Source organism: Protobothrops mucrosquamatus, unplaced genomic scaffold (assembly GCF_001527695.2).
Source record: "Protobothrops mucrosquamatus isolate PMUCROS unplaced genomic scaffold, P.Mucros_1.0 scaffold81, whole genome shotgun sequence".
NCBI classification, from domain to species: domain Eukaryota; kingdom Metazoa; phylum Chordata; class Lepidosauria; order Squamata; family Viperidae; genus Protobothrops; species Protobothrops mucrosquamatus.
Genome location: NW_015386458.1, coordinates 1,357,027 through 1,382,034, shown reverse-complemented (window position 1 = coordinate 1,382,034; position 25,008 = coordinate 1,357,027). Strand labels below are relative to the sequence as shown.

The window sequence follows — 25,008 nt, the reverse complement described above, 5'->3', positions numbered from 1 at the left end:
GAGAGAGAGAGAGAGAGAGAGAGAGAGAGAGAGAGAGAGAGAGAGAGAGAGAGAGAGATCCCTTCACAACTTGATGAATTTCAACAGGGAACCAACGCAGACTTCCAAATTCCTTTTTTTTTTAATTCCCGTGAAAAATAGAAAAGAATTGGCAAGTTCAAGATGACTCAGCTGAACATTTCCAACTATTTATTTACTAAATTAATTACTTACCACAAATGGTCAAACAATTCCCTCAACATTAATTCACTCCTGTGTCTGTGCCTTAAGCCACCGAGTTACTTTGTATGGTCATTGCTTATAAATGATATGGACTCCCATGGGTTTCTATCTATTTTCTATTTCCTCACAATAAATATAACAAAAAATATATAAACGTAGCACATATATTCTTTCATCTTCTTTTCAGGGTAATAAAACCCAGAAATTAAAATTTAAAGGCATATTTAAAAGGATGGCGTTTTTTGCAAGTACAATCATTCATCTAGGGACAGTTCAAAGTTACAACGGCATTGAAATAAGTGACTTTTGCAGCACCCCCTCATGGTTACGTGATCAAAATTCAGACACCTGGCAACTGACTCGTACTTATGACCGTTGCAGTGTCCTGGGGTCACATGATCCCCTTTTGCGACTTTCTGACAAGCAAAATCAATCAGGGAGCCAAATTCATCCTCTAAAAATTCACTTAACAGCTGTGTTACTAACTTTAATAACTGCAATGATTCACTTAACAACTGTGGCAAGGATGGTTGTAAAATGGGGCAAGACTTACTTTGCAACTACCTTGCTTAACTGTTTCTTCCTTTGCAATTCAAGCAAGCCAATGTCCCAAACAAGATGTTACTACAGCTTTAAGTGAGCACCACGCAGAACTGAGGGCTTTTCCAGGAAAGTGACTCCGCTTCTAACCAATATTTGGCCAGTAACATTTCCTGTCTGAATCCAAAAAAACGACAGGAATTGAAACGGAAGAGCTGTGTAACAGCTTTCCTTAATCCAGTGGAACTGCCAAGATTATAACTAGAACGGTGGGGGTTTTCTAAACCAGCAGAGAGCCCATCTAGGCTGAGAAGGAGGAGACCTGAATTTACTGGCCTGGGTGGGTGAGAGGGATCTGTTCCTCCCTCCGCATAAAATGGCCCATTAAGCCATTTGTGGTTATTGTGATGCACAATGACACCACTGCATTGCTTGATATTGAATTGCTGGCATCCTTTTGGGTAATAACATCTGAGAGATAGAACGATAGATAGAACGATAGATAGAACGATAGAACGATAGAACGATAGAACGATAGAACGATAGATAGATAGATAGATAGATAGATAGATAGATAGATAGATAGATAGATAGATAGATAGATAGATAGATAGATAGATAGATAGACAGACAGACAGACAGACACAGACATAGAGGTAGATAAGTAGGTAGGTAGAGAGAGACAGAGAGAGATAGGCAGATAGGATAGAGATAGAGAGATAGTTAAGTAGATAGACAGACAGATAGGTAAGTAGGTAGGTAGGTAGAGAGAGAGAGACAGATATAGAGGTAGGTAAGTAGGTAGGTAGAGACAGAGAGACAGAGATAGATAGATAGATAGATAGATAGATAGATAGATAGATAGATAGATAGATAGATAGATAGATAGATAGATAGATAGACAGACATATATATATATATAGAGAGAGAGATGTAGGTAGGTAGGTAGGTAGAGAGAGAGAGAGACAAAGCGAGATAGGTAGATAGATGATAGAGATAGAGATAGTTAAGTAGACAGACAGATAGATAGATAGATAAGTAGGTAGTTGAGAGAGAGAGAGACAGATAGATATAGAAGTAGGTAAGTAGGTAGGTAGAGAGAGACAGACAGACAGGCAGGCATGCAGGCAGACAGAAAGACAGACAGACAGATAGATAGGAGGTAGGCAGGCAGGCAGAAAGAGAGAGAGATAGGGAGAGATAGAGATAGATAGATAGGTAGATGGAGAGATAGAGAAAGAGGCAGAAATAGATAGATAAGTTTAGAAATAAATAGAGATACCTGTAGATGATCGATCAATAGGTAGACAGAGGAGAGAGAAAGAGAGAGAGAGAGAGGTAGGTAGGGAGGGAGGAAGAAAGACAGACAGACAGGAAAGGAGAGAGAGAAAGAGAAACAGATGGTCTTAATCTATCACTGTGTTGCATCTTATGATTTGTGATGATTGTATTTTAGGAATCGTATCACCCGTTGGTTTGCATGTACACTGAGACCTTCTGCACCAGGAGACAAACCCCTTGTCTACATCCAATCTCACCTGGCCAAAGAAAGAACATTCTCTTCTCTTCTAACCAAACACTCACCTTGCTGGTCTCTTGGCTGTCGGGGTCAAACGGCACCTGCTTCACGGACAGCTCCCGTCCAATGTCCACATCATAGCAAAGGTAGACTTCTCCAAACGCTCCTCGGCCCAAGAGCTTCCCAAGCCTCCAGTTCACTGGGGCCTGCAGTGCTAAAAGAAGGCAGACAGAATAAGATCCTGTCAACAACCTCCTCAGAACTCTAGTCCTGAAACATCCACATCTCTAAGTAGGCAAGGATCCCTCACAACGCTGGGAAAAACCATTTTTTTCCACCTAGGTGGAATCTACAGGCAGTCCTCTACATACGACCACAACCGAGCCCAAAATTTCTGTCGTTAAGTGAGACATTTGAGTTTTGCCCCGTTTTACGACCTTTCTTGCCACCGTTGTTAAGTGAATCACTGCCGTTGATAAGTTAGTCACCCGGTTGTTAAGTGAATCCGGCTTCCCCATTGACTTTGCTTGTCAGAAGGTCGCAAAAGGGGATCACCTGACCTAGGGACACGGCAACGGTCATAAATACGAACCAGCTGCCTGAATTTTGATCACGGGACCATGGAGGGTGCTGCAAAGGTCGTCACTGTGAAAAGCAGTCATAAGTCACATTTTTCAGTGCTGCTGTAAGTTTGAATGGTCACTAACCGAACTGTTGTTAAGTCAAGGACAATCTTTAGTGATTTCGTCAAAATCTGAATGTCACTTAGTACTTCTGGTTTCTAGCCTGTGTAGTTGCTAAAATGCTTCTAAAATGCGGGCTGGCATTTAAAGATGGATCGGATGTCCGGATCAATCTGCAATTTATTCAGCTTGATTTCTTTTCTATTACAGGATTTGTGGGTTCCCCGGAGAAGCACCAAAGACTCCACAGTTCATCCCTGAGCTATACATATTCTCACCCGTTGGTACCCTTGTTCCACACGGGTCCAAAAATGTGGAGGAACGTTGAGGTAGCCCTGGGTAACTCCCGAAAAGTCTTGCATGAACATTAGGGAGATGGTGAAGCTTTCAACCACTCAAAGGTGCTTTTTTCACGAGGCCACTGGACTTTATTTTTTCTCTTTGAAGACGTTTCGCTTCTCCTCCCAGAAGCTTCTTCAGCTCTGACTGGATGGTGGGGAATGGAATCCAGTTAGAGCTGAAGAAGCTTCTGGGAGGAGGAGTGAAACGTCTTCAAAGAAAAACAACAAAGTCCAGTGGCCTCATGAAAAAAATCACCTTTGGGACAACCACGACCTGGATGACTGGGGATCTCCACAGACTCTCAGCCATTCAGTTTTTCTTTTAAATTTGCCAGATCAACAATGGAAGATGTCCAACTGACATATTAACTGGGAATTTCCTCAGGGCTTTTTGGGTCAGTGTTAGAAACCCTGTTCTGGTAGCGGAGGGTAGATCTGCTCTTGGGCTGTCCTGGAGATCCTCACCTTGTCTCTGAAAATGGCAAACGAGTGAGGGATTCCTCACCATTCAAGGGTGTTTCCTTCCCAATGCAAATAGCATCCTCTAAGGCAGACATGTCAAACACAAGGCCGGGGGCCGGATGCGGCCCGCAAAGTGGTTTCATGTGGCCTGTGAATCCATCCTGGAAACAGTGAGGGAACGGCCCCCGCTGCCTTGGCCCTGGCCCAGGCCGGCCGGGAGCCAATGTACAATTTTGTGGTGGCCATAATTATGCTGAAACGCATTCAGTCTTAGCTCCACAAGGCCATCTAGAAACAGCGAGGAAGCAGCCCCTGCTGCGTCAGCCTCGCCCCCTGGGTGCGTGCTGGGGAGGTGTCACCCTTTGTGAGGAATGAAGAAATGGACCATGCCTTGGCGCTTGCCCCGGTCCCACCCCCTTCTGCCAGAGACCCTCAGATCTGTCCCACTTCTGCCCAGGCCCCCACAGGCACCCTTGACGCGAACGATGTAGAGCTGGCCATGCCCACCCAGTAGGCCACACCCACTCCTCCACACCCACCCAGTAGGCCGCACCCACCCTGGCCACACACCCCTGCCCCCCAAGGGCAACCGCAATGCTGATGCGGCCCTCAATGAAATTGAGTTTGACACCCCTGCTCTAAGGCCATCAATTCCTCACAACGTCTACATTATCAGCCAACCTTGATGTTCCTTCTCTGAGTGAAGGCCCAAGGGTTCCAAAAGGGCATTGAAGATGGCCAATGGAGAGGATTCCCAACCAGAAACACATCCCCATCAGACGCCCACTGAAGTGAAGCCACTTACTGTTCCTGGTCTTGGGAGAAGAAGAGCTAAAGCCTTGAAAGATCTTGTCACAATTGTGCCACCACTTGTTGTTCCCTCGTTCCTCGTACCGCAAAGTGATCAGCTTGTTGTCTCCGTTGTAGCTCTTGGTTCGGCTGGAAGGCAGAAGCTGAAACAGGTTCTCTGGAGGAGCGTAACTTCTGGGGAACGTTCTCCGGCCTTCGAAAGCAATAAAGACAGAACAGAAAAAAAAATGAAACCACACAAGGGCTTCTTTACCTGGTATACAGGTAGTCCTCGACTTATGACTTCAATGGAGCTCAAGATTTCTGTTGTTAAGTGAGACATTTGTTAAGTGATTTTGCCCCGTTATACGACCTTTCTTGCCTCAGCTGTTATGTGAATCACTGCAGTTGTTAAATTAGTAACACAGTTGTTCAGTGAATCCGGCTTCCTCATTGACTTTGCTTGTCTGAAGGTCACAAAAAGGGGTTATATGACCCAGGTCACTGCCACTGTCATAAATATGAGCCAGTTGCCAAGCATTTGAATTTTGATCACATGGCCACGGGGATACTGTGATAAGTCACTTTTTTCAGTGCTGTTGTAACTTTGAACGGTCACTAAATGAATTGTTGTAAGTCAAGGACTACTTGTACATCAGCTGAGCTTCTCCTAAGTTTCTTACATTGATGTGCAGTGTCCCTCCATGTGTGCGCGGACTGAATATAGCTTATTTTTTAAGACGGACTGGAGCAGTGGTTCTCAACCTATGGGTCGCGACCCCATTTGGGGTCGATTGACCATTTCACAGGGGTCGCCAAGCAAGGCTGTCCGCCATTTTTTTCCCCTTTTCCGGCGGGTGCCTTACCTCCCTTGGGCTGGGCCAGCTGGTGGTCGGCCTGCTCTGTCTCTGCCGCTTGCCAGCTACGCCTCGGCCAGCGCAGGGGGCGGAACCACGCATGTGTGGCGCTCCCGGGCAGGGAAAGTCCTTGACTTACGACCGGTTTAGTCCTCGACTTACGACCGGTTTAGTCCTCGACTTACGACCGGTTGGGGGTTGCGGCATTAAAAAGGTTGAGAACCACTCGACTGGAGTCTTTTGCTTCTGCAAAATTGTCCAGCCCAATTTTATCAGTCACCTAGATTGGTTCTTCTATCTTAATTCCTTAAATTAAATAATCCCGTGATTCGTAGAAGAGAACAAGCAAGGATCCCAATGAAAGCAGTGTGGGAATCCCGATGAAAATAATACCCCAAAATTTATTTAATCTCTCCTGAAGGTATCCCATGAAGTGAAGGCCACTATCTCTCTAAGGAAGTATCTCCCCTTCCAGGCTCTCTTTTCTACTAACTAGAACATTTTTGTAATATTCAACAAGGATCAAGGAATGAACTGAAGTTGGTGGAAGATACTGCTTCCCGATCACTTGAGATCACTGTTCCAGGTCCTGAATTTTGGGATAATAAAAAACAGATCCTGGTTTTCTTCTTTCTGCCTTTTATGCTTGTTTGTTTGTTTCCCACCTTTATCATTTTTACGAATAACTCAAGGCAATGAACATCTATCAACATTTCCGTCTTCTATTTATCCACCTGATAACAACCCTGTGAGGTAGGATGGGCTGACAGAACAGTGTCTGGCCCAAGATAAAACCCAGTTGTCTTTCCTGGCTAAGGCAAGACTTGAACTCAAGGTCCCTTCCTTTCTAGCCTGTGATTTAACCACTAGGCCAGGGGTAGGCAACCTTGGCTCTTTTATGACTCGTGGACTTGAACTCCCAGAATTCCTGAGCCAGCCATGCTGAGGAAAAAGGGAGAGGTTTCCAAGCTGAGCCATGTTGGCTCAGGAATTCTGGGAGTTAAAGTCCACAAGTCATAAAAAAGCCAAGGTTGCCTACCCCTGGACTAGACCAAACAGGCTCTCTATTTCTATCCCTCTATCATATTTAGATACCGGTACTTGATATTCCAAAATTTGTTCTTCACATAAGTTAGGCCAGTTTTATAATTTTCAGCCAACACAGCTCTAAATGTGGAAACTGCTACTCTAAGAAACAGATATACAATTTGTTCCTTTGACAGGGCCAATTTTATGTTGGTTATAGAAAAGACTCTTTAAAGGAAGATGGACACAGGAAGCTGTGGTCTTCTTCAGCTTCTTTACCTTAACAGAATAACAGAGTTGGAAGGGACCTTGGAGGTCCTCTAGTCCAACCTCCTGCTCAGGCAGGGAAAGCCTAACTACCCATTTCAGACAAATGGTTGTCCAATCTCTTCTTGGAGCATCCACAACTTCTGGAGTCACAATTTCCCAACACACTGAATTGATGGAACCAATTATGAGTTCCTTAATTGGAGCTCATATGGAGTAACAGGCAGTACTTAACCTGGAACCACAACTGGACTCAACATTTTAGTTGCTAAGCAAGACAGTTGTCCCATTTTTACGACCTTTCTTGCCACAGTTGTTAAGTGCATCACTGCAGTTGTCAAGTTAGTAACATGGTTACACTGAGAATTAAAGAAAAAGAAGATACAGATTATTTTCAAACATGGAACTTATTCTATCAATGGCTGGAAAAACGCCATAGAGAGTAAGAACTTAATCGATATTACTAAACAAATTAACCCAGACAGCACGTTGTTCATTAAGCACTGAGAAATTAGTAATGTTATAGGATGTTCCTACACTGATTAACTAAGTTCTTCCCAAAGTGTCTGCAGGGAATGATAAAAAAAGTCAAGGTGATGTTAGCCACCATGATGAGACCAAAATTGTTTTGGCCTAAATTTCTTTTCTTCCTTCCTTCTCTTTTCCCCCCTTCCTTCCTTCCTTCCTTCCTTCCTTCCTTCCTTCCTTCCTTCCTTCCTTCCTTCTTTCTTTCTCTTTCTCTCCTTCTTTGTTTCTTTTCTCTATCCTTCCTTTCCTCTTGTCTTTTTTTTTCTTTCTTTCTCCCTTCCTTCCTTCCCCTCCTTCCTTTCTTCCTTTCTTCCTTTCTTTCTTTCTTTCCTTCCTTCCTTCTTTTCTTTCTTTCTCTTTCTCTCCTTCTTTGTTTCTTTTCTCTATCCTTCCTTTCCTCTTGTTTTTTCTTCTTTCTTTCTTTCTTTCTTTCTTTCTTTCTTTCTTTCTTTCTTTCTTTCTTTCTTTCTTTCTTTCTTTCTTTCTTTCTCCCTTCTTTCCTTCCCTTCCTTCCTTCCTTTCTTTTTCTCTCCCCTCCCTCCTTCCCTTCCTTCTTCCCTCCTTCTTTCTTTCTCTTTCTCTCCCTCTCCCTCTTTCTTTTCTTTTCTTTCCATCTGACCTACAGGACGATTGTCCATTACACCTTTCACATCGACCCTACTGCCTTTTTTGAGCACTCCCTGCTTTCATACGTTACCATTCAAAAACAAATACATCCTCGTTGGAGCAGACTTACCATCATTGTAATCCTTGCGACTCTGAGAGAGATGATACTGCCTCGGAAAGGTGCCGCCTTTCCCTCGGTCACAAAATGGGACATTGAAATCTGTCCAAGAAAGAGGAACAAGGTAAGAAAGGTGGAAAAGTTTTGGCCTGCTAGACTCCCACCAGCAATGAAATTCAAGATGTCAGGAGCCCCCCCTCCAGATTCTAATCCCAGTTAAAAGTTAACTTAAGATTTAGAGTTGGAAGTAAGAGAAAAATGGGTGATTACTAGAATATATATCTTACATAGACCAAGAATGTACTTTTAGAATAATACCGGTAGGTTTATTTGTATGAAAACTACTATGTAATGGAATGAAGAAAATCTTTTAGATCTGGATTGATTCAATAATTAATTGAACATGTTAAATTAGTAAGATGATGTTTTTGTGTGATAATATGGGTGTTTTTAGGCATGATAATTACTTGGATAAAATTTGAATTTTGCCTAACAGCCTGAAATGATTTAAGGTTTGATATTACTTTGCTAGGTTAAAGAGATTGATTGATTGATGGATTATATATGTATAGGGTAGACTAATATTTTATTTTAATCAGGATACATAGTGTGTAATGGAAGAAGAAATAAACAAGATTTGTGATAAAATTAAGGATTTAAGAGATCAGAACTAGAATATATCTGGAAAGGATACCTGAAGTGATAATGTGTTTATTTAAGGTTAAATTTGACTATGCTAACTGTAAATTTATAAAGCTTAAAAACAGGTTTAGAATTTATAGAAATTTAATTTAGAAATGGATTATTTTAAATATATTATGCTATTTGAGGGAAATAGAGAGGGAATATTTAATGCATTGATTTGAGTTATTTATATATGGCTTTATTGTTGGATGTTTGATTGCCCCAGCACCACGGTGTGTCTCGAGTACTTTGTTCTAAGAAATAAAAAACCAATAAAATTTGTTTAAAAAAAAAGTTAACAGAGAAAAAATTAAATAACAGGTGTTCTTTTACAGCAGAGTCCCTCCTATTATTTTTACCTATAAAGAAAAGCATTAAAGGAGTTTTTTTTTAAATTATTCCAGCATACTCATTTCATCCCTGCAGCCTAGGTTTATTTGAAATGTATACATTACATACAGAATTTGTGTCTGTAATGTATAGAGATAGTATACATGACAGCCCAAAATATCCGTTGCTTAGCTAGGAAGTGGTTAAGTGAGTTTTGCCCAGTTTACGCCCTTTTCGCCGGAGCTGTTAAGCGAATCACTGCAGTTCTTCCGTGAATCAGGCAGTCGTTAAACGAATCTGGCTTCTCCCATTGACTTTGCTTGTCGGAAGCCAGCTGGAAACCACGTGATCCTGGAACGCTGCAACCGTCATAAGTACATGACAGTGGCCAACCACTGCCTCCTTTATGCTGGGTGGAGCTGCTGCTCCGGGTGGCGGCAGCGGCCTAATGGACCTGTGCAAGCTGCTGGCAGCGGCGGTGCACATGCCCACAGAGAGGGGCCTGAGTGCCGCCTCTGGCACGCGTGCCATAGGTTCGCCACCACTGCACTAGATCAAAATGGCTCTTATTTTCCTATTGGCTATATCTGCAAAATGAATCTCTTAGCACAGTGATGGCAAACCTTTTAGAGACCGAGTGCCCAAACTACAACCCAAAACCTACTTATGCATCGTCGGGTGCCGGGTGAGTGTGGCCAATCGGGTGGGTGTGGCCCATTGGGTAGGCGTGGCTGCAGTGATAACGGCAGACTGGGTGGGACTAAAAAGTTCAATCAATCAATTCCAACTTTGCAAGATCTTTTTTTTTCCCCGCGAGAAGTTGAAATTGACTGATTGATTGAACCTTTTTTTTTTTGTACATGGTGGCAGAGGCCTAAAAGCGAAAAGGTTTTATAAAACCCAGCTGAAGGCTAGCACTGGGGCGACAGTGCGCGTGCCCACAGAGAGGGCTCTGAGTGCCGCCTCTGGCACCCGTGCCATAGGTTCGCCACCACTGTTTTAGCATCTTCTCCAAGATAAGACACGTGACTAAGAAAACTGAGAAAGCCCTACTTGCTGAATACAATATTTTTACAAAACAAAAAGAAGATAAAGGAATATGTTTCAGAAAGCAAATATTGCAGCCAGAAGAACTATTACAAAAGGCTTAAGTTTCATTTTGTTTTCTTTTGCTGCCTTAGAACAGCCCTGTTTAAGGCCAGTTATTATAAATCCTTCTCCACATCGCTTGATTGTCTTCTCCTAAGACAGGTCAGCTGTTTCTCCTTAATGTGCTGTTCTTGAAGCAGAAGATGTTGACGCAGACCGTAATGAATGCGAAAGGAAACAGGGGCTGTAGAGTGAGCCGGACATTTGGGGCTCAGGCAAATGAAAGCTTAATTAAGAACTTGAACTCTGCACCCTGGAGGCGTATTAAAAATTCCCCAAGCCCCACAACCTAAATCTGAAATCAGCTTCAAACATTTAGTCCAACACAACATCACTTCAAGTCAAACACTTTTTCTTTCTTTCTTTCTTTTTTTCTTTCTTTCTTTCTTTCTTTCTTTCTTTCTTTCTTTCTTTCTTTCTTTCTTTCTTTCTTTCTTTTTTCTCTTTCTTTTTCTTCTCCTTCCTTCACTCTTTTTCTTTTTTCTTTCTTTTTTACTTTCTTTCCTTTCTCTTCCTTCCCTCTCCTTTCTCTATCCCCCTTCCTTCCTTCCTTCCTTCCTTCCTTTTTTCTTCCTTTTTTCTTTTCTCTTTCTTTTTTCTTCTCTTTTTTCTTTTCTCCTTCACTCTTTTTCTTTCTTTCTTTCTTTCTTTTTTTCTTCTCCTTCCTTCACTCTTTTTTCTCTTTTTTTTCTCACTTTCTTTCCTTTCTCTTCCTTCCCTCCCCCTTCCTTCCTTCCTTTTTTCTTTTCTCTTTCTTCTCCTTTCTTCACTCTCTTTCTTTCTTTCTTTCTTTCTTTCTCTCTCTCTCTCTCTTTCTTTCCTTTTTCTTCCTTTTCCTTCCATTATTATTATTATTATTATTATTATTATTATTATTATTATTATTATTATTATTATTATTATTATTATTATTTAAATTTATATACCGCCCTATCTCCCTTACGGGACTCAGGGCGGTGAACAGGCAATAATAAAAATCACAATAAATATTAAATAAAAAGCCTGCTCTAAAATACCCCATATAAAAACCCCTACCAAAACACAATCAAAACTACGCCAGGCCGGCCGCATGGAATAGATACCCCTTCCTTTCCTCCTCCCTTTCTCTATCCCTCCCTTTCTTTCTTTCTCTTTCTTTCTTTTTTCTTTTTCTTCTCCTTCCTTCACTCTTTTTTCTTTCTCTCTGTCTCTTTCTTTCTCACTTTCTCTCCTTTCTCTTCCTTCCCTCCCCCTTCCTTCCTTCCTTCCTTTTTTCTTTTCTTTTTCTTCTCCTTCCTTCACTCTTTTTCTTTCTCTTTCTTTCTTTCTTTCTTTCTTTCTTTCTTTCTTTCTTTCTTTCTTTCTTTCTTTCTTTCTTTCTTCCTTCCTTCCTTCCTTCCTTCCTTTCCTCCCCCCTCTCTCTTTTTCTCTTTCTTTCTTTCTCTTTTTAAAGCATCCTTGGGCCCTTTGCCATGTATTCATTTTTTAATAGGAGAAGTCATGATAACATTAAAGTTGAACAAATGTTCCAGTGATTTCTCCAGCTGGACAAGGACGTTTAAGTCAAGCTGTTTAGCGAGAATCAACTCTGCACGGAAAATGTAAGATAACTGAACCGTTTGGTTCATGGAAGATCCCCGTTTCCGACAGAACCCGTGGGAGGAGGACTGCCATATTTCTCATGCTTTGGCAGGTCATCCTTCTGAAGTTCAGCTATAACTTTTTTTTTTTAACTTTTTTTTTTTTTACATTCTTGCTTTGGGGCAATTTTGACTCTTTCTCAGCCTTCTAAGGTTTTGCTGAGACGTTGGTTACAGGCAATCCTCGACTTACAACCATTCATTTAGTGACTCTTCCAAGTTACTAAGGCACTGAAAAAAGTGACTGACGACCAGTCCTCACACTTACGACACTGTACTTGTCGATTGTTGTCATAAGTCAAGGATTATCTGCATATCAATCTTGGTTGAAGTCAACAACATTGTCTTATGCAATAGGTATTGTGCAGTACTCATTATTTTGTAGTAATGCAATAATATTGTACATCATTGTATTGTATAACAGCAGCAAGATTATTGATTGCTCAAAACTGGAAGAAAGAGGTATTACCGACTATGGATGATTGGAGATTGAAGGTGTCATATTTTGCAGAAATGGCAAAAATTTCCGCATACTTGAAGGATCAATCTCAAGAAAAATTTATTTCGGTGTGGAGAAGATGGATAGATTATATGAAGAGAAAGTATGAAGTGATTAATTATCATATAGCTTTTGAATAAATATCTTTTTTTTCTAATATTTTCTATATATCTAATATAATTTATATATATTTTTTATTTTTAAGTTTATTATTGTATGTTAGAGTTAAAGTATGTTAAATTTTGTTTGTATTATGAATGGATAGCTTACTTTAGACTTGGGATGTTATGTATTTATCCCTGTACTCAGTTCTGGGAAGTCCGGGGGGGGGAGGGGATGAAGGGGTAGAATTATAAAAATTTGGTGTATTTATAAATGAAATGTAAATGTTTGTTTTTAAGAAGAGGAGATGATCGGCTAGTATCCCTAAACTGCATCCGAGGTGGTGGAAAAGAAGGTGATGGGATGTGTAGGATAGTTGGGAAGGTGGAAAGAGGAGAGGTAGTGGTCAAGAGGGGGAGGAAGGAAGAGGGAAGTAGGTAGGAAGGTGGAGGGAGTGTGGATGCAGGGGGGGGGGAAACGCCGATTATTTCGGAATAGGCTTTTTATGTGCTTGTTTTTCTAATGAAATGCACCATATTTGTATTATTTGTTCATATTTTATTTGAAAAAATTAATAAAAATTTTTAATAAAAAAATAATAATAATATTGTACAACATTTACACAATCCAACAACTCGGCATTCTTACCCAGACACTCCAAGCTGCCCTTGGTTTCTCTTTTTCTTCTTGAAGCCGGGGTTTTGCTGAAAGGCGTGCTGCACAAAGATCGAATTAGATTTAGCGAGCTATGCTCAGCCTTCAACAATGCTCATTCTTTATCTGCACACTAGTACCCGCCATTACTCAGGCTAAAAATCTTCGCAATGCATAACACTTTAAATTCCTGCATAAATTTTAAACTGAGCAGTGCCTATCTCTCCATTTAAAAATGTTAGGCATCTTGCATTAATAAACAAATGCATTACGGATGGCTTAAATCCCAAAGGTGCTTTTTCTAAAAGGCTACGGGAATTTCTTGGGTTTTGTTTTCCTTGCAAAATATTTTGCTTCTCATCCAAGAAGCTTCTTTAGTTCTTAGTTGAGAAGTGAAATGTCCTCAAGGAAAAAACCAATAAAGTCCTTTGGGACAACTGTAATCTGGGTGACTGAGAATCTCCATAGGCTGGGGGTAGGCCACCTTGTCCCTTTTATGACTTGTGGACTTCAACTCCCAGAATTCCTGAGCCAGCCATGCTGAGGGGAAAGGGAGAGTTTCCAAGCTGAGCCAGGCTGGCTCAGGAATTCTGGGAGTTGGAAGTCCACAAGTCATGAGGGGATCATAATTCCCCCATGTTGGCTCAGGAATTCTGGGAGCTGAAGTCCCCTCATCTTCCTAGTAACTCAGGGGTAGGCAACCTTGGCTCTTTTATGACTTGTGGACTTCAACTCCCAGAATTCCTGAGCCAACATGGGGGAACTATGGCCCCCTCATGACTGGTGGACTTCAACTCCCAGAATTCCTCAGCCAGTATAGCTCAGCTTGGAAACCTCTCCCTTTCCCCTCAGCATGGCTGGCTCAGGAATTCTGGGAGTTGAAGTCCACAAGTCATAAAAGAGCCAAAGTGGCCTACCCCTGCCATAAGCTGATGACCTACATCCACCCAGAGAGTAAAAAAAGCCCCTTACAAATCAATAGCTCCACATTAATAGAGGTAGTCCTTGACTTACAACAGTTCATTTAGTGACCGTTTGAAGTTCCAATGGCACTGAAAAGAGCGACTTACGACTGCTTGTTACACTTAAACAACCATTACTGCATCCTCATGGTCATGTGACCCAAATCCGGATGCTTGGCAACCGGCTTGTATTTATGACCGTTGCTGTGTCACGTGATCCCCTTTTGCGACCTTCTGACAAGCAAAGTCAATGGGGGAAGCCAGATTCACTTAACAACCGTGTTACTAAGCTAACAACTGCAGTGATTCACTTAACAACCGTGGCAAGAACGGTCGTAGAATGAGGCAGAACTCACTTAACAAACCTAGCAACAGAAATTTGGGGATCAGTTGCGATCGTAAGTCGAGGACTACCTGTAGTTTTTCATTCTTTGTACTTAATAATTATTCATTTAATCAAAAAGCCTTCTTTGAGAAATCAAACAGACAGTAAAGATGTCAGGCGAGTCACTCCAGGGGGGATATTTTAGAAGTCAGGACACCACCCCTGAGAAGGACCCCTCCATCTTTAGTGGCCACCCACGAAAAGTTGTTCTGAAGACGCCCTCAAGGAATAACAAAAAAGATATGGAAACAGTTTAGCTTAGAATAGAAGAATAATAACCTTATTGTCACTTTAAATGTACATTAATCAGCATACATTAAATGAGATTTTTTCTTTCTGGTTCTTACCTGTCTATGGATTGGTCCAGGGACTGACAACTGCTTGAAAGCGAATTGCTTGGGCTGATAAATGGGTCCAACAACTTTGAGAGAAAACAGAAGAAGAGAAATAAGAAAGAGGGTTTCGGAATACGTTTGAAATTGCCCCAAGCACATCCATTTAAGCACGTGTTATGCCAGCCAAGCAAGAATATAACATAAGGGGACTTAGATTAAGGAGATGGCCTGATCCCATATTTTCTTCTGCCAGAGTCAAAGACCTCTGGGATCTGAGTCTCTTTTCTGAGCTTTCCAAGGCAACTTACATTTTGATCCATCATTTCGGGGATAAATTCTCCTTCGCTGTTGATGCTGGTATATGATCCCTGACGGGCGATCTGCTGCTGCTCTATAGGGACGCTCCCGGGAGGCGGAGAACTCCGGCCAGTGTGCAGAGATCCTGCAAAACAGGCAGAGCTCATCATGGGGAGATTGAGATTGTGGGTCCCAACCACAGGGAAGAGAGGGTGGCTTTAAAAGGGAACGAGCCTGGAAACCTAGTCTCTGAGCGAGGGATGTTGGGCACGAAGGAAAGTAAAAGAAATTAGGAGAAAGCAGAACACTGAATACAGAATAACAGAGTTGGAAGGGGCTTTTGGAGATCTTCTAGTCCAACCCCCTGCTCAACCACTTCACACAAATGATTGCCCAGTCTCTTCTTAAAAATCCCCAGTGTTGGAGCACCCACAACTTCTGAAGGAAACTTGTTCCACTGGTTAATTGTCCTCATTGTTAAACCCTGCATAGGCAGCAGGAAGGGCATCTGACTGGTAAATGCTCAATCTCCATTCAAGTCGCCCCAACTCTACCCTGATGCAAGGGATTACAGGGTCTGATTAATTGTCAATAATGATGATGATAAAGTTGGAAGGGACCTCGGTCATCTAGTCCAACCCCCTGCTCAGGCAGGAAACCCTACACCATTTCGGACAAATGGCTGTCCAGTTTCTTCTTAAAAACTTCCAGTGTTGGAGCATTCACTGCTTCTGGAGGCAGGTGGTTCCACTGGTTAATTGTTCTAACTGTCAGGAAGTTTCTCCTTAGTTCCAGGTTGCTTCTCTCCTTGATTAATTTCCACCCTTTGCTTCTTGTCCTGCCTTCAGGCGCTTTGGAGAATAGCTTGACTCCCTCTTCTTTGTGGCAGCCCCTCAGATATTGGAAGACTATCGTGTCACTCCAGTTCTTCTTTGCACCTCAAGTGCAGCAATTTGCATGTGCCATGCCAAACGATGATGTTGGATGGATATAAGAATCTGCCCTCAATGGAAGCAGAGGACTTTGCCCTGCTATGATTGGCTTCAGTTGGTATCCTACAGATGTTCTGGGCGATAACCTCCTGAAGCTTTCATACAGAATGACCAAACCCTGTGGAGGGTACCAGTTTCAGGCAGAAGACCTAGTTTAGAGATATTCCATGCCAAGGAGAACATCTGGAACCTTCAACAAGCATGTAAAACATACTGAGGGATGAGCTCACTACTAATAACAGAACAGAATAACCGAGTTGGAAGGGATCTTGGAGGTCTTCTAGTCCAACCCCTTGCTCAAGTAGAAGACCCTATGCCTTTTCAGACAAACGTTTGTCCAGTCTCTTCTTGAAAGTCTGCAGTGGTGGAGCACCCACAACTTCTGGAGCCAAATCGTTCCACTGATTAATTGCTCTCAATGTCAAGAAATTTCTCCTTAATTTCTAGGTTGCTTCTCTCCTTGATCCATCATCTACTGGAACTGCTAAACAGACACCATGCCCATCCTTCTGGCCCAGAACAAAAGTGACTATCCTGAAGACCCCCAGATATTTTTTGACAGAAACTGAAGTCCAGCATTATATAGAACTTGTCACAGCCCAGAGTCACCTTACAGAGGAGATGGGTGGCATAAAAATGTAATAAATAAAAAAATATCGAAGGCTGGACCCATACTGTGAAAGGTGGGGGCATCTCAACCCTTTCCCTTCAGAAATGCTCTGAGTTTTACACACCCCAGTCTACCTCCTTTCTCTTGGGATAGCTGCTTTGTAGCTCCTTTCAATGCCTTGAGATGTTCTTCTGCTTAGAAATACAGATTCTCACACCCAACACTGATTGTGGCACACAATTATCATTAACATCTGGAATCATCATTAACTAGAATCATCATGAACATCTCCCTCCAGCTTTGGCTTCTACATACAGCCCAAAATACATACTAGATCCAGCATCTGGTGTCCTTTGATGGACAGGTCTTCTGAAGCATTTAACTCCTATCTCCGGATTGTATTTTTTCCCTCCTTTCCACAAATATTACAGGTGGTTCTCGACCTGAAACCACAGCTGGCATCAGAAATTTCATTGCTAAGCAGTGTTAAGCGAGTGGCATCCAATTTTATAACCACAATTGTTAAACAATTCACTGCGATTGTTCAGTAAATCCCACGGCCGTGAAGCAAATCCATTTTCCCAGGGTTGACTTGGCCAGCGAGGAAGGTCACAAAAGGCAGACACACAACCCTACCAGGCTACAACTCTTGTAAACACATGTCAGCTGCCAAGTGCCCAAAATTTTGGTTGTGTGAGCATGAAGATGCTGCAATAGTTGTTAAGCACAAGATCGGCTCGTGAGTCCCTTTTTCACTGCCAACATAGTAAGGGAATCGTTATAAGTCAAGGACAACCTGTATCAGCCTTCAAAATTAGAATAAGCTGAGCACCTATCAACATTCCTCATTTTCCCATTCTGCCTCTAGATCAGGGGTCCCCAACCCCTGGTCTGTGGACTGGTGCCAGTCCGCAGCATGCCAGCAACCGGTCCGCACAAACAAGCAAAGCCCCGTCCGCAAGATGCAGATAGCACAAAAAACCATGCCCCCTCCGGTCCGTGGAAAAACCTCTCTCCACGGTACCGGTTTCTGGTGACCAAAAGGTTGGGGGCCTCTGCTCTGGATTATTTTCCTTCCCCCCAGAAAACGCCCACAAAACTTTGGGACTGTTTCTTCCTCTACAATCCCAAAGATTAAAAACCTGATTTATTGGGATGGATGGTGGGGGGAAGTAAAGTTACCTTTTTCGGCCATTCCAAACCATTGTTGGAACGAAGAGTTGCAATCCTCCATCACTGTAGGGTTTGACACCCTGTTTCCTTTCACATATTCCCCCCCCCCCGTCTGCTTAACGAGGGAGATCTTCTGCCAAGTCCTGCCTCTCTTTCTCCAAAAGAAGACTCTTTTGGGTGTTCTGCCAGCAACCGATATATATTAGATCCAACTGTCGTTGGTCGGCTAATCAGCCTGACCGGCAAACCGAAGGACAGCATCAAAACACACACATGGTGTTCGAGCACACAATGACATCTGCAGAAACTCCACGGAACAACAGACCAGCACATTTTGTTTTTCAGACAGCTTTCTCTAAATACCTCCTAATATCCTGGGCAAAAGTTCAATGGCATCATAAAGGAGGGGGAAAAAAAGTAATTGTTTGAAAAAAATAAAATAAAAAAAATCCATGCTTCAGCCTTCTAGGAATCTCACAGCAAAGGATTAAGGCCGCTGTAGTAACAAGGTCGAGAAATATTCATTTAATTACATTTAAAAATTAATTTAACTTAAATATAGATAGATAGATAGATAGATAGATAGATAGATAGATAGATAGATAGATAGATAGATACACACACATATAGATATAATTAGATATATAGATAGAATATAGATAGATAGATACAGACGGAGAGACAGACAGATAAATATAGATATATAGATATAGATATGTAGATGTATAGATGTATAGATGTATAGATGTATAGATAGATAGATAGATAGATAGATAGATAGATAGATAGATAGATAGATAGATAGATAGATAGATAGATAGATAGGGGTAGATATGTAGATGTACATGTATATATAGATTATACATATATATTAGATAGATAGATAGATAGATAGATAGATAGATAGATAGATAGATAGATAGAGATAGAGATAGAGACAGAGACATAGACATAATGTGAGTTTGTGTGTTCATTTAAATATTTGTTTAACATTCATTTGGCTAGTCTAGTCTAGAGAAAAAAAGTATAGAGGTGACATGATAGCAGTATTCCAATATTTGATATTGGGAAGAGGGGGAGTCAACTTAATTTCCAAAGCCCCTGAAGGCAGGGCAAGAAACAATGGATGGAAACTAATCACGGAGAGAAGCAAACTGGAACTAAAGAGAATTTCCTGACAGTGAGAACAATTGATCAGTCGGAACAACTTGCCTCCAGAAGTTATGGGTGCTCCATCATTGTGGAGGTTTTTAAGAAGGGAATGGACAGCCACTTGTCCGAAAAGATACAGAGGTCTTCTGCTTGAGCGGGGGGTGGTGGGGGGTGGGGGTGGGGGTGGACTAGAAGACCTCCAAGGTCCCTTCCAGCTCAATTCTAATTCTAATTCTAATTCTAATTCTAATTCTAATTCTTTCTAATTCTAATTCTAATTCTAATTCTAATTCTAATTCCAATTCCAATTCCAATTCCTTTCTTAGACCAAACCTGGGCGTTTTATGGATCTTTGGTTGTCCCTATCCAGCCTGCATGGATTGATTTATTTTAATAGAAGGTTTTCCGGTCAGTCATGACCGATTCTAGGGGACAGTGCTCACCTCTGTTTCTTGGCAGAACCAGTGTTCTGGAACCAGTGTTGTCCAAAGACACTTCTGTGATGATGTGGCCAGCAAGGGTACATGCCACAGATGCACTGAAGTGGTACCCATTTATCTACTCGCACTTACATGCTTTCGTGCTGCGAGGTGGACAGGAGCTGGGGCAAATAACGGGAGCTCACCCTGTTATATGGCTCTCAGGCTTTGAACTTGGGCTGTCAGCTTTCCAGCTAAGAAGCTCTGTGTCTTTAACTTCTAAGTCAGTGGTTCTCAACCTTTTTAATGCCGTGACCCCCAACCGGTCGTTAAGTCGAGGACTAAACTGGTCGTAAGTCGAGGACTAAACCGGTCGTAAGTCGAGGACTAAACCGGTCATAAGTCGAGGACTTTCCCTGCCCGGGAGCGCCGCGCATGCGTGGTTCCGCCCCCTGCGCCGGCCGAGGCGTAGCTGGCAAGCGGCAGAGACGGAGCAGGCCGACCACCAGCTGGCCCAGCTCAAGGGAGGTAAGGCACCCGCCGGAAAAGGGGAAAAAAAATGGCAGACAGCCTTGCTTGGCGACCCCCGTGAAATGGTCGATCGACCCCAAATGGGGTCCCGACCCACAGGTTAAGAACCGCTGTTCTAAGTTATTGTGCCTCCTTTCTCTCTTGAAATGACTATTTTTTTCCCCCAATTTAAGTATGGTCTTACATGCATGCCTATGCATCTTAACAGGACTATTGGTTCGGTCCTCCACGACAGTCGCGGTTTCTCATAATTGGGAAAATTAATTGCCTGCCCTTGTTTTAGACAAATCCCCTTGCAGTCTGGCCAGCTACAGAAGATGAGGTTTTTAACTCCTTTCAGTGTCACTAGAACATAGCAAGGAACTGTGGAAGTCGCAAGTATCAGCCATGGATCCACTTGTCTACCCTTGGCTGGGTCTGCCATTCCTGGAAGGCTGAGATCTGCAGTCCCAAAACATGTGGAAAAGACCAGGAGAGGCCATGTTGCCTTAGGGCAGGGCTTTTCAACCTGTTCACCCATTGTACCACTTTTAGGATATGGCAACATCCAAGTACCACCAGTCGCCTAGCAAGGTGTCAAAAACTTGATGACCCCCCCCCCAAAAAATAAGGAAAAAAGTGATAAAGTACAGGTAGTCCTCGACTTACAACAGTTCGCTTAATGACTGTTCGAAGTTACAATGGCACTGAAAAAAGTGCCCCCCAAGCCACAGCCGAGCAAGACACCTGCCTGCCCACCCGGGGGCGCTCTTCCTCCTGTCTGAGGTTTTCATTGTTGTGAGCATTTCTGTTGAGGATTGGCAGCGGGGGTGGGGGGTGTTTGGTTTTTATTCTCCCCGTCTGCTGGGTGGTTGCAGCAGGTTTTGGTCACTTCACATGACCCTGGGACACTGTGACCGTCATAAATATGAATCAGTTGCCAAGCATCTCAATGCAAATCACAAGACCCTGGAGATGCTGCAACATTCCAGCTGATCGGCGCTTCTTCAGGGCTCAGCAGAAGCGCCAGGATCAGTGCTGCTTTCCAGCTGATTGGTGCTTCTTCAGGGCTCAGCAGAAGCACCAGGATCAGTGCTGCTTTCCAGCTGGACCCTGGCGCTGATCCTGGCACTTCCACTGAGCCCTGACAGCCCTGCAGCTCCAGCCGTCTCTCGCTCAGGCTTGTGCGGTGCTGCCACCGGTTCAGCTCATTCCCCTCCCCCGCTACCACTTTTCTAGGATGGTTGTGTACCACCTGCCAGGTGCCAATGTACCACAGGTGGTACCCCTACCACTGGTTGAAAAGCCCTGCCTTAGGGCACAAGTGTGTTATAGTTTGGGACATAGAACATAGAGTAATAAGAGCTGAAAGGGATCTCGGAGGTCTTCTAGTCCAACCCCCTGCTCAAGTAGGAGATCCTATATCATTTTCAGACAAATGGTTGTCCAATCTGTTTTGAAAGCCTTCAGTGATGGAGCACTCAAAACCTCTGAAGGCAAGCTGTTCCATTGGTTGATTGCTCTCACTGTTAGGAAATTTCTTAAGTTCTGGGTTGCTTCTCTCCTTGGTTAGCTTCCAACTATTGTTTCTTGTCTTACCTTCTGATGTTTTGGAAAATAGTTTGACCCCCTTGTCTTTGTGGGAGCCCCTCAAATATTGGAACAGTACTATCATGTCACACCTAGTCCTTCTTTTCATTAGGCTAGACATACCCAGTTCCTGTAACCATTCTTCATATGTTTTAGCCTCCAGTCCCCTAATCACTTTAGGGGTTCAAGGGATTAACTTCGGTATTATTGGTGGAAGCCTTATCTTAGATAAAGTTTCAACTCTAGGTAGCAGGGACTTAGATTTGCTCCACAAGCTTCTGACATGGAATCCTAGACATGGAACAGCCTTGGATATCTACATCATTCTTTGTGGAAGCTAAAAATATTAGACAGGATATTACTGATAGAAGAGAATATTTGTATCTCAGGATTGTAGCATGGATGATAATATCTAGTTCACTAATGAAACGTCTGCAAAAAAAAAAAAAAGCCACCAAGCTCAGAGAGCACCAAGGACCCCACAGTCCTCCTCCTCCTCCTCTTCTTCCTTTTCCTCTTCTTCCTCCTCTCTCTCCCCTTCCTCCACTATCTAATAATAATAATAATAATAATAATAATAATAATAATAATAATAATAATAATAATAATAATAATGATGATGATGATGATGATGATGATGATGATGATGATGATGTTGGAAGGGACCTTAGAGGTCTTCTAGTCCAGCCCCCTGCTTAGGCAGGAAACCCTATGCCATTTCAGACAAATGGCTGTCCAGTCTCTTCTTAAAAGCTTCCAGTGTTGGAGCATTCACTGCTTCTGGAGGCAGGTTGTTCCACTGGTTAATTGCTCTAACTGTCAGGAAGTTTCTCCTTAGTTCTAGGTTGCGTCTCTCTTCTTCCTCCTCCTCCTCCTCCTCCTCCTCCTCCTCCTCCTCCTCTTCTCAGCAAACCCCACTCCCTTCCAGCACTCATGATGCTACCTAGTTGGGTCATGAAATGTCTACAGGAAAGCAATCAAGCTGAGAGAACACCAAGGACCACACAGATAGGGTATTTCCAGGGTTAAAGATCTCCCACTGGTCTGGAGGACGAGCTTATGGTTAGCCAGTAGGCACTTTAGGCCAGTGTTTCTCCACCTCAGAGACTTTAAGATGAGTGGTCTTCAACTCCCAGAATTCTCCATGTTGGTTGGGGAATTCTGGAAGCTGATGTCCACTCAGCTTGAAGCTGCCAAGTCGAGAAACGCTGAAAGTTTAGGCTGAAGAGCACCCTCCATTCAGATACAATAATGGGGTTCCTCAGAAGAACATGGTACACTGCACAACTTCATCACACCCACCTGTTGAATGCTTCCGTGTCCTCTCGGTGTCTTTGCACAGCGATCCCAGTATATCCCCCATTGATTTAGATATCCTCATCTCATGCTGCTTGGTGTTGTTGGGTTGCAGGAGCTACAAACAGAATAAAAGTTGTTGGTAGGTCCCACCGAGCAACTGACAACTCAACTGTCCTGACTGTTGCAAGGAATAGCACTAGCACTAGGAAGAGCACTTAAGACTTATATATCGCTTTACAGTGCTTTACAGCCCTCTCTAAGCTGTTTTACAGAGTCAGCCTGTTGCCCCCCCAAAAAAATCTGGGTCCTCATTTTACCGACCTCGGAAGGATGGAAGGCTAAGTCAACTTTGAACTGGTTAGGGTCGAACTCTTGGCAGTGGGCAGAGTCAGCCTGCAATACCGCATTCTAACCACTGCGCCACCACAGCTTTTTCATGGTACCACCATATCTCAGGAGGCTCCAGTGTTCAGTGAAAGAATCATATAAGTGATCTATTTAAGTTGGCAGTGAGGGAAAAGCTGTGTAACCCCTGTCTCAGGTCCCCTCGACTTACAACAGTTCATTTAGTGACCGTTTAAAGTTACGACGGCACTGAAAAAAAGGGGCCTAGGACCGTTTTTTACCGTTATGTCCTTTGCAGCATCCCCACAGTCAAGTGATCCAAATTTTGACGCTCAGCAACTGGTTCATATTTATGACCGTTGCAGTGTCCCAAGGCCATCTGATCACCTTTCTGAGACCTAGATTCCCTTAATGATTGTGTGAGTCATTGAACAACTGCAGCGATTCACCAAAGAGTCATAAAATCGGGTGTGACTTGCTTAACAACCATCTTGCTTATCAACTAAAATGTCTGATCCCCAATTGTGGTTGTAAGTCAAAGACTTACCTGCATTAAAAGGGTTAGGGTTGATTCTAATCTGCCTGAGCAGGGGGTTGGACTAGATGACTTCCAAGGTCCCTTCCAACTTTATTATTATTATTAATTATTATTATTATTATTATTATTATTATTATTATTATTATTATTATTATTATTATTATTATTATTATTATTATTATTATTATTATTATTATTAAATAATGAGAGCTAGCTGGGATTGACGCACAGTGGTATCCAGATGCTAAAAACACATCCAAGGGATGCTAATAAAGGAATGCTAATTAGCATAAAACATTAATTACTTTTTACTTTATCTCATTTCATCTCACTCTGTTTCCTGTCTAGGCTCAAACTGCTCGGGGATTATGGCAACCTTGAACTCCAAAAAATGTTTCAGGAAGATTACTTTCTTCAGCATAGCCATTCAGAGACTGCTGGTTCAGAGGCAGTCCTCAACTTACAACAGTTCGTTTAATGACCGTTTAAGGTTTCCACAGCCCTGAAAAACGTGACTTACGATCGTTTTTCACAGTTACAACCGTTGCAGCATCCCCATGATCACGTGATTAAAATCCAGTTGCTTGGCAACTGGCTCCTCTTCACGACGGTTGCTGCCTCCCGGAGTCACGTGATCTCCTTTTGCGACCTTCTGACAAGCAGGAAGCCAGATTCACTTTACAACCATGTGACTCACTTAACAACTGCAGGGATTCGCTTTAACAACGGTGGCAAGAAAGGTTGTAAAATGGGGTAAAACTCACTTAAGAAATGTCTTCCTTAGCAACAGAAATTTTGGGCTAAATTTAGATGAGGGGTAGGCCACCTTGGCTCTTTTGTGACTCGTGGACTTCAACTCCCAGAATTCCTGAGCCAGCCATGCTGAGGGGAAAGGGAGAGGTTTCCATGCTGAGCCAGGCTGACTCAGGAATTCTGGGAGTTGAAGTCCACGAGTCATGAAAGAGCCAAGGTTGCCTACTTCTGGCATTCTGGTTTTACTTGATGCATTCCTTCATGAGACAGTTGGGGAAGAAGGCAGCCAATTGCTAACCCGTGCACTCACTGGGTGCCCCTGGAACCGGGCAATCACAGTTCAGAGTTGTAGAAGGGAGAGGAAATGCCGGTGGTCCTCGACTTATGACCTCGACGGAGCCCAAAATTTCTGTTCCTAAGCAAGACAATTCTTAAGTGAGTTTTGCCCCATTTTACGACCCTTTTTTGCCACAGCGATTAATCACTGCAGCTGTTAAGTTACCGGCAGTAACATATTGATTAAGTGAATCTAATTAATGCCAGCTCTAGCAGAGATCAAAAACTGAGCTTTCCAACAATGGGAACTAAGACTGAATATTGGGGACAAGAAGGAAGGAAGGAAGGAAGGGAGGGAGGGAGGGGGGGAGGGAGGG

The 25,008-nt window shown here is 42.8% G+C and overlaps 1 protein-coding gene across 1 annotated transcript in view; it reads right to left on the bottom strand.

The window, feature by feature from the left end:
- The window catches only part of LOC107284356 (mitogen-activated protein kinase kinase kinase 3-like), a 73,702-nt gene that overhangs the window by 9,536 nt on the left and 39,158 nt on the right, over positions 1-25,008 (bottom strand). The window contains exons 5-12 of the mRNA XM_029283427.1: positions 22,723-22,834; positions 14,986-15,119; positions 14,690-14,763; positions 12,990-13,057; positions 7,971-8,060; positions 4,569-4,770; positions 3,243-3,253; positions 2,347-2,495 (exon numbers count right to left, since the gene is read on the bottom strand). Coding sequence (XP_029139260.1) covers positions 2,347-2,495; positions 3,243-3,253; positions 4,569-4,770; positions 7,971-8,060; positions 12,990-13,057; positions 14,690-14,763; positions 14,986-15,119; positions 22,723-22,834 — 840 coding nt within the window. The remainder of the gene's footprint in view (positions 1-2,346; positions 2,496-3,242; positions 3,254-4,568; positions 4,771-7,970; positions 8,061-12,989; positions 13,058-14,689; positions 14,764-14,985; positions 15,120-22,722; positions 22,835-25,008) is intronic.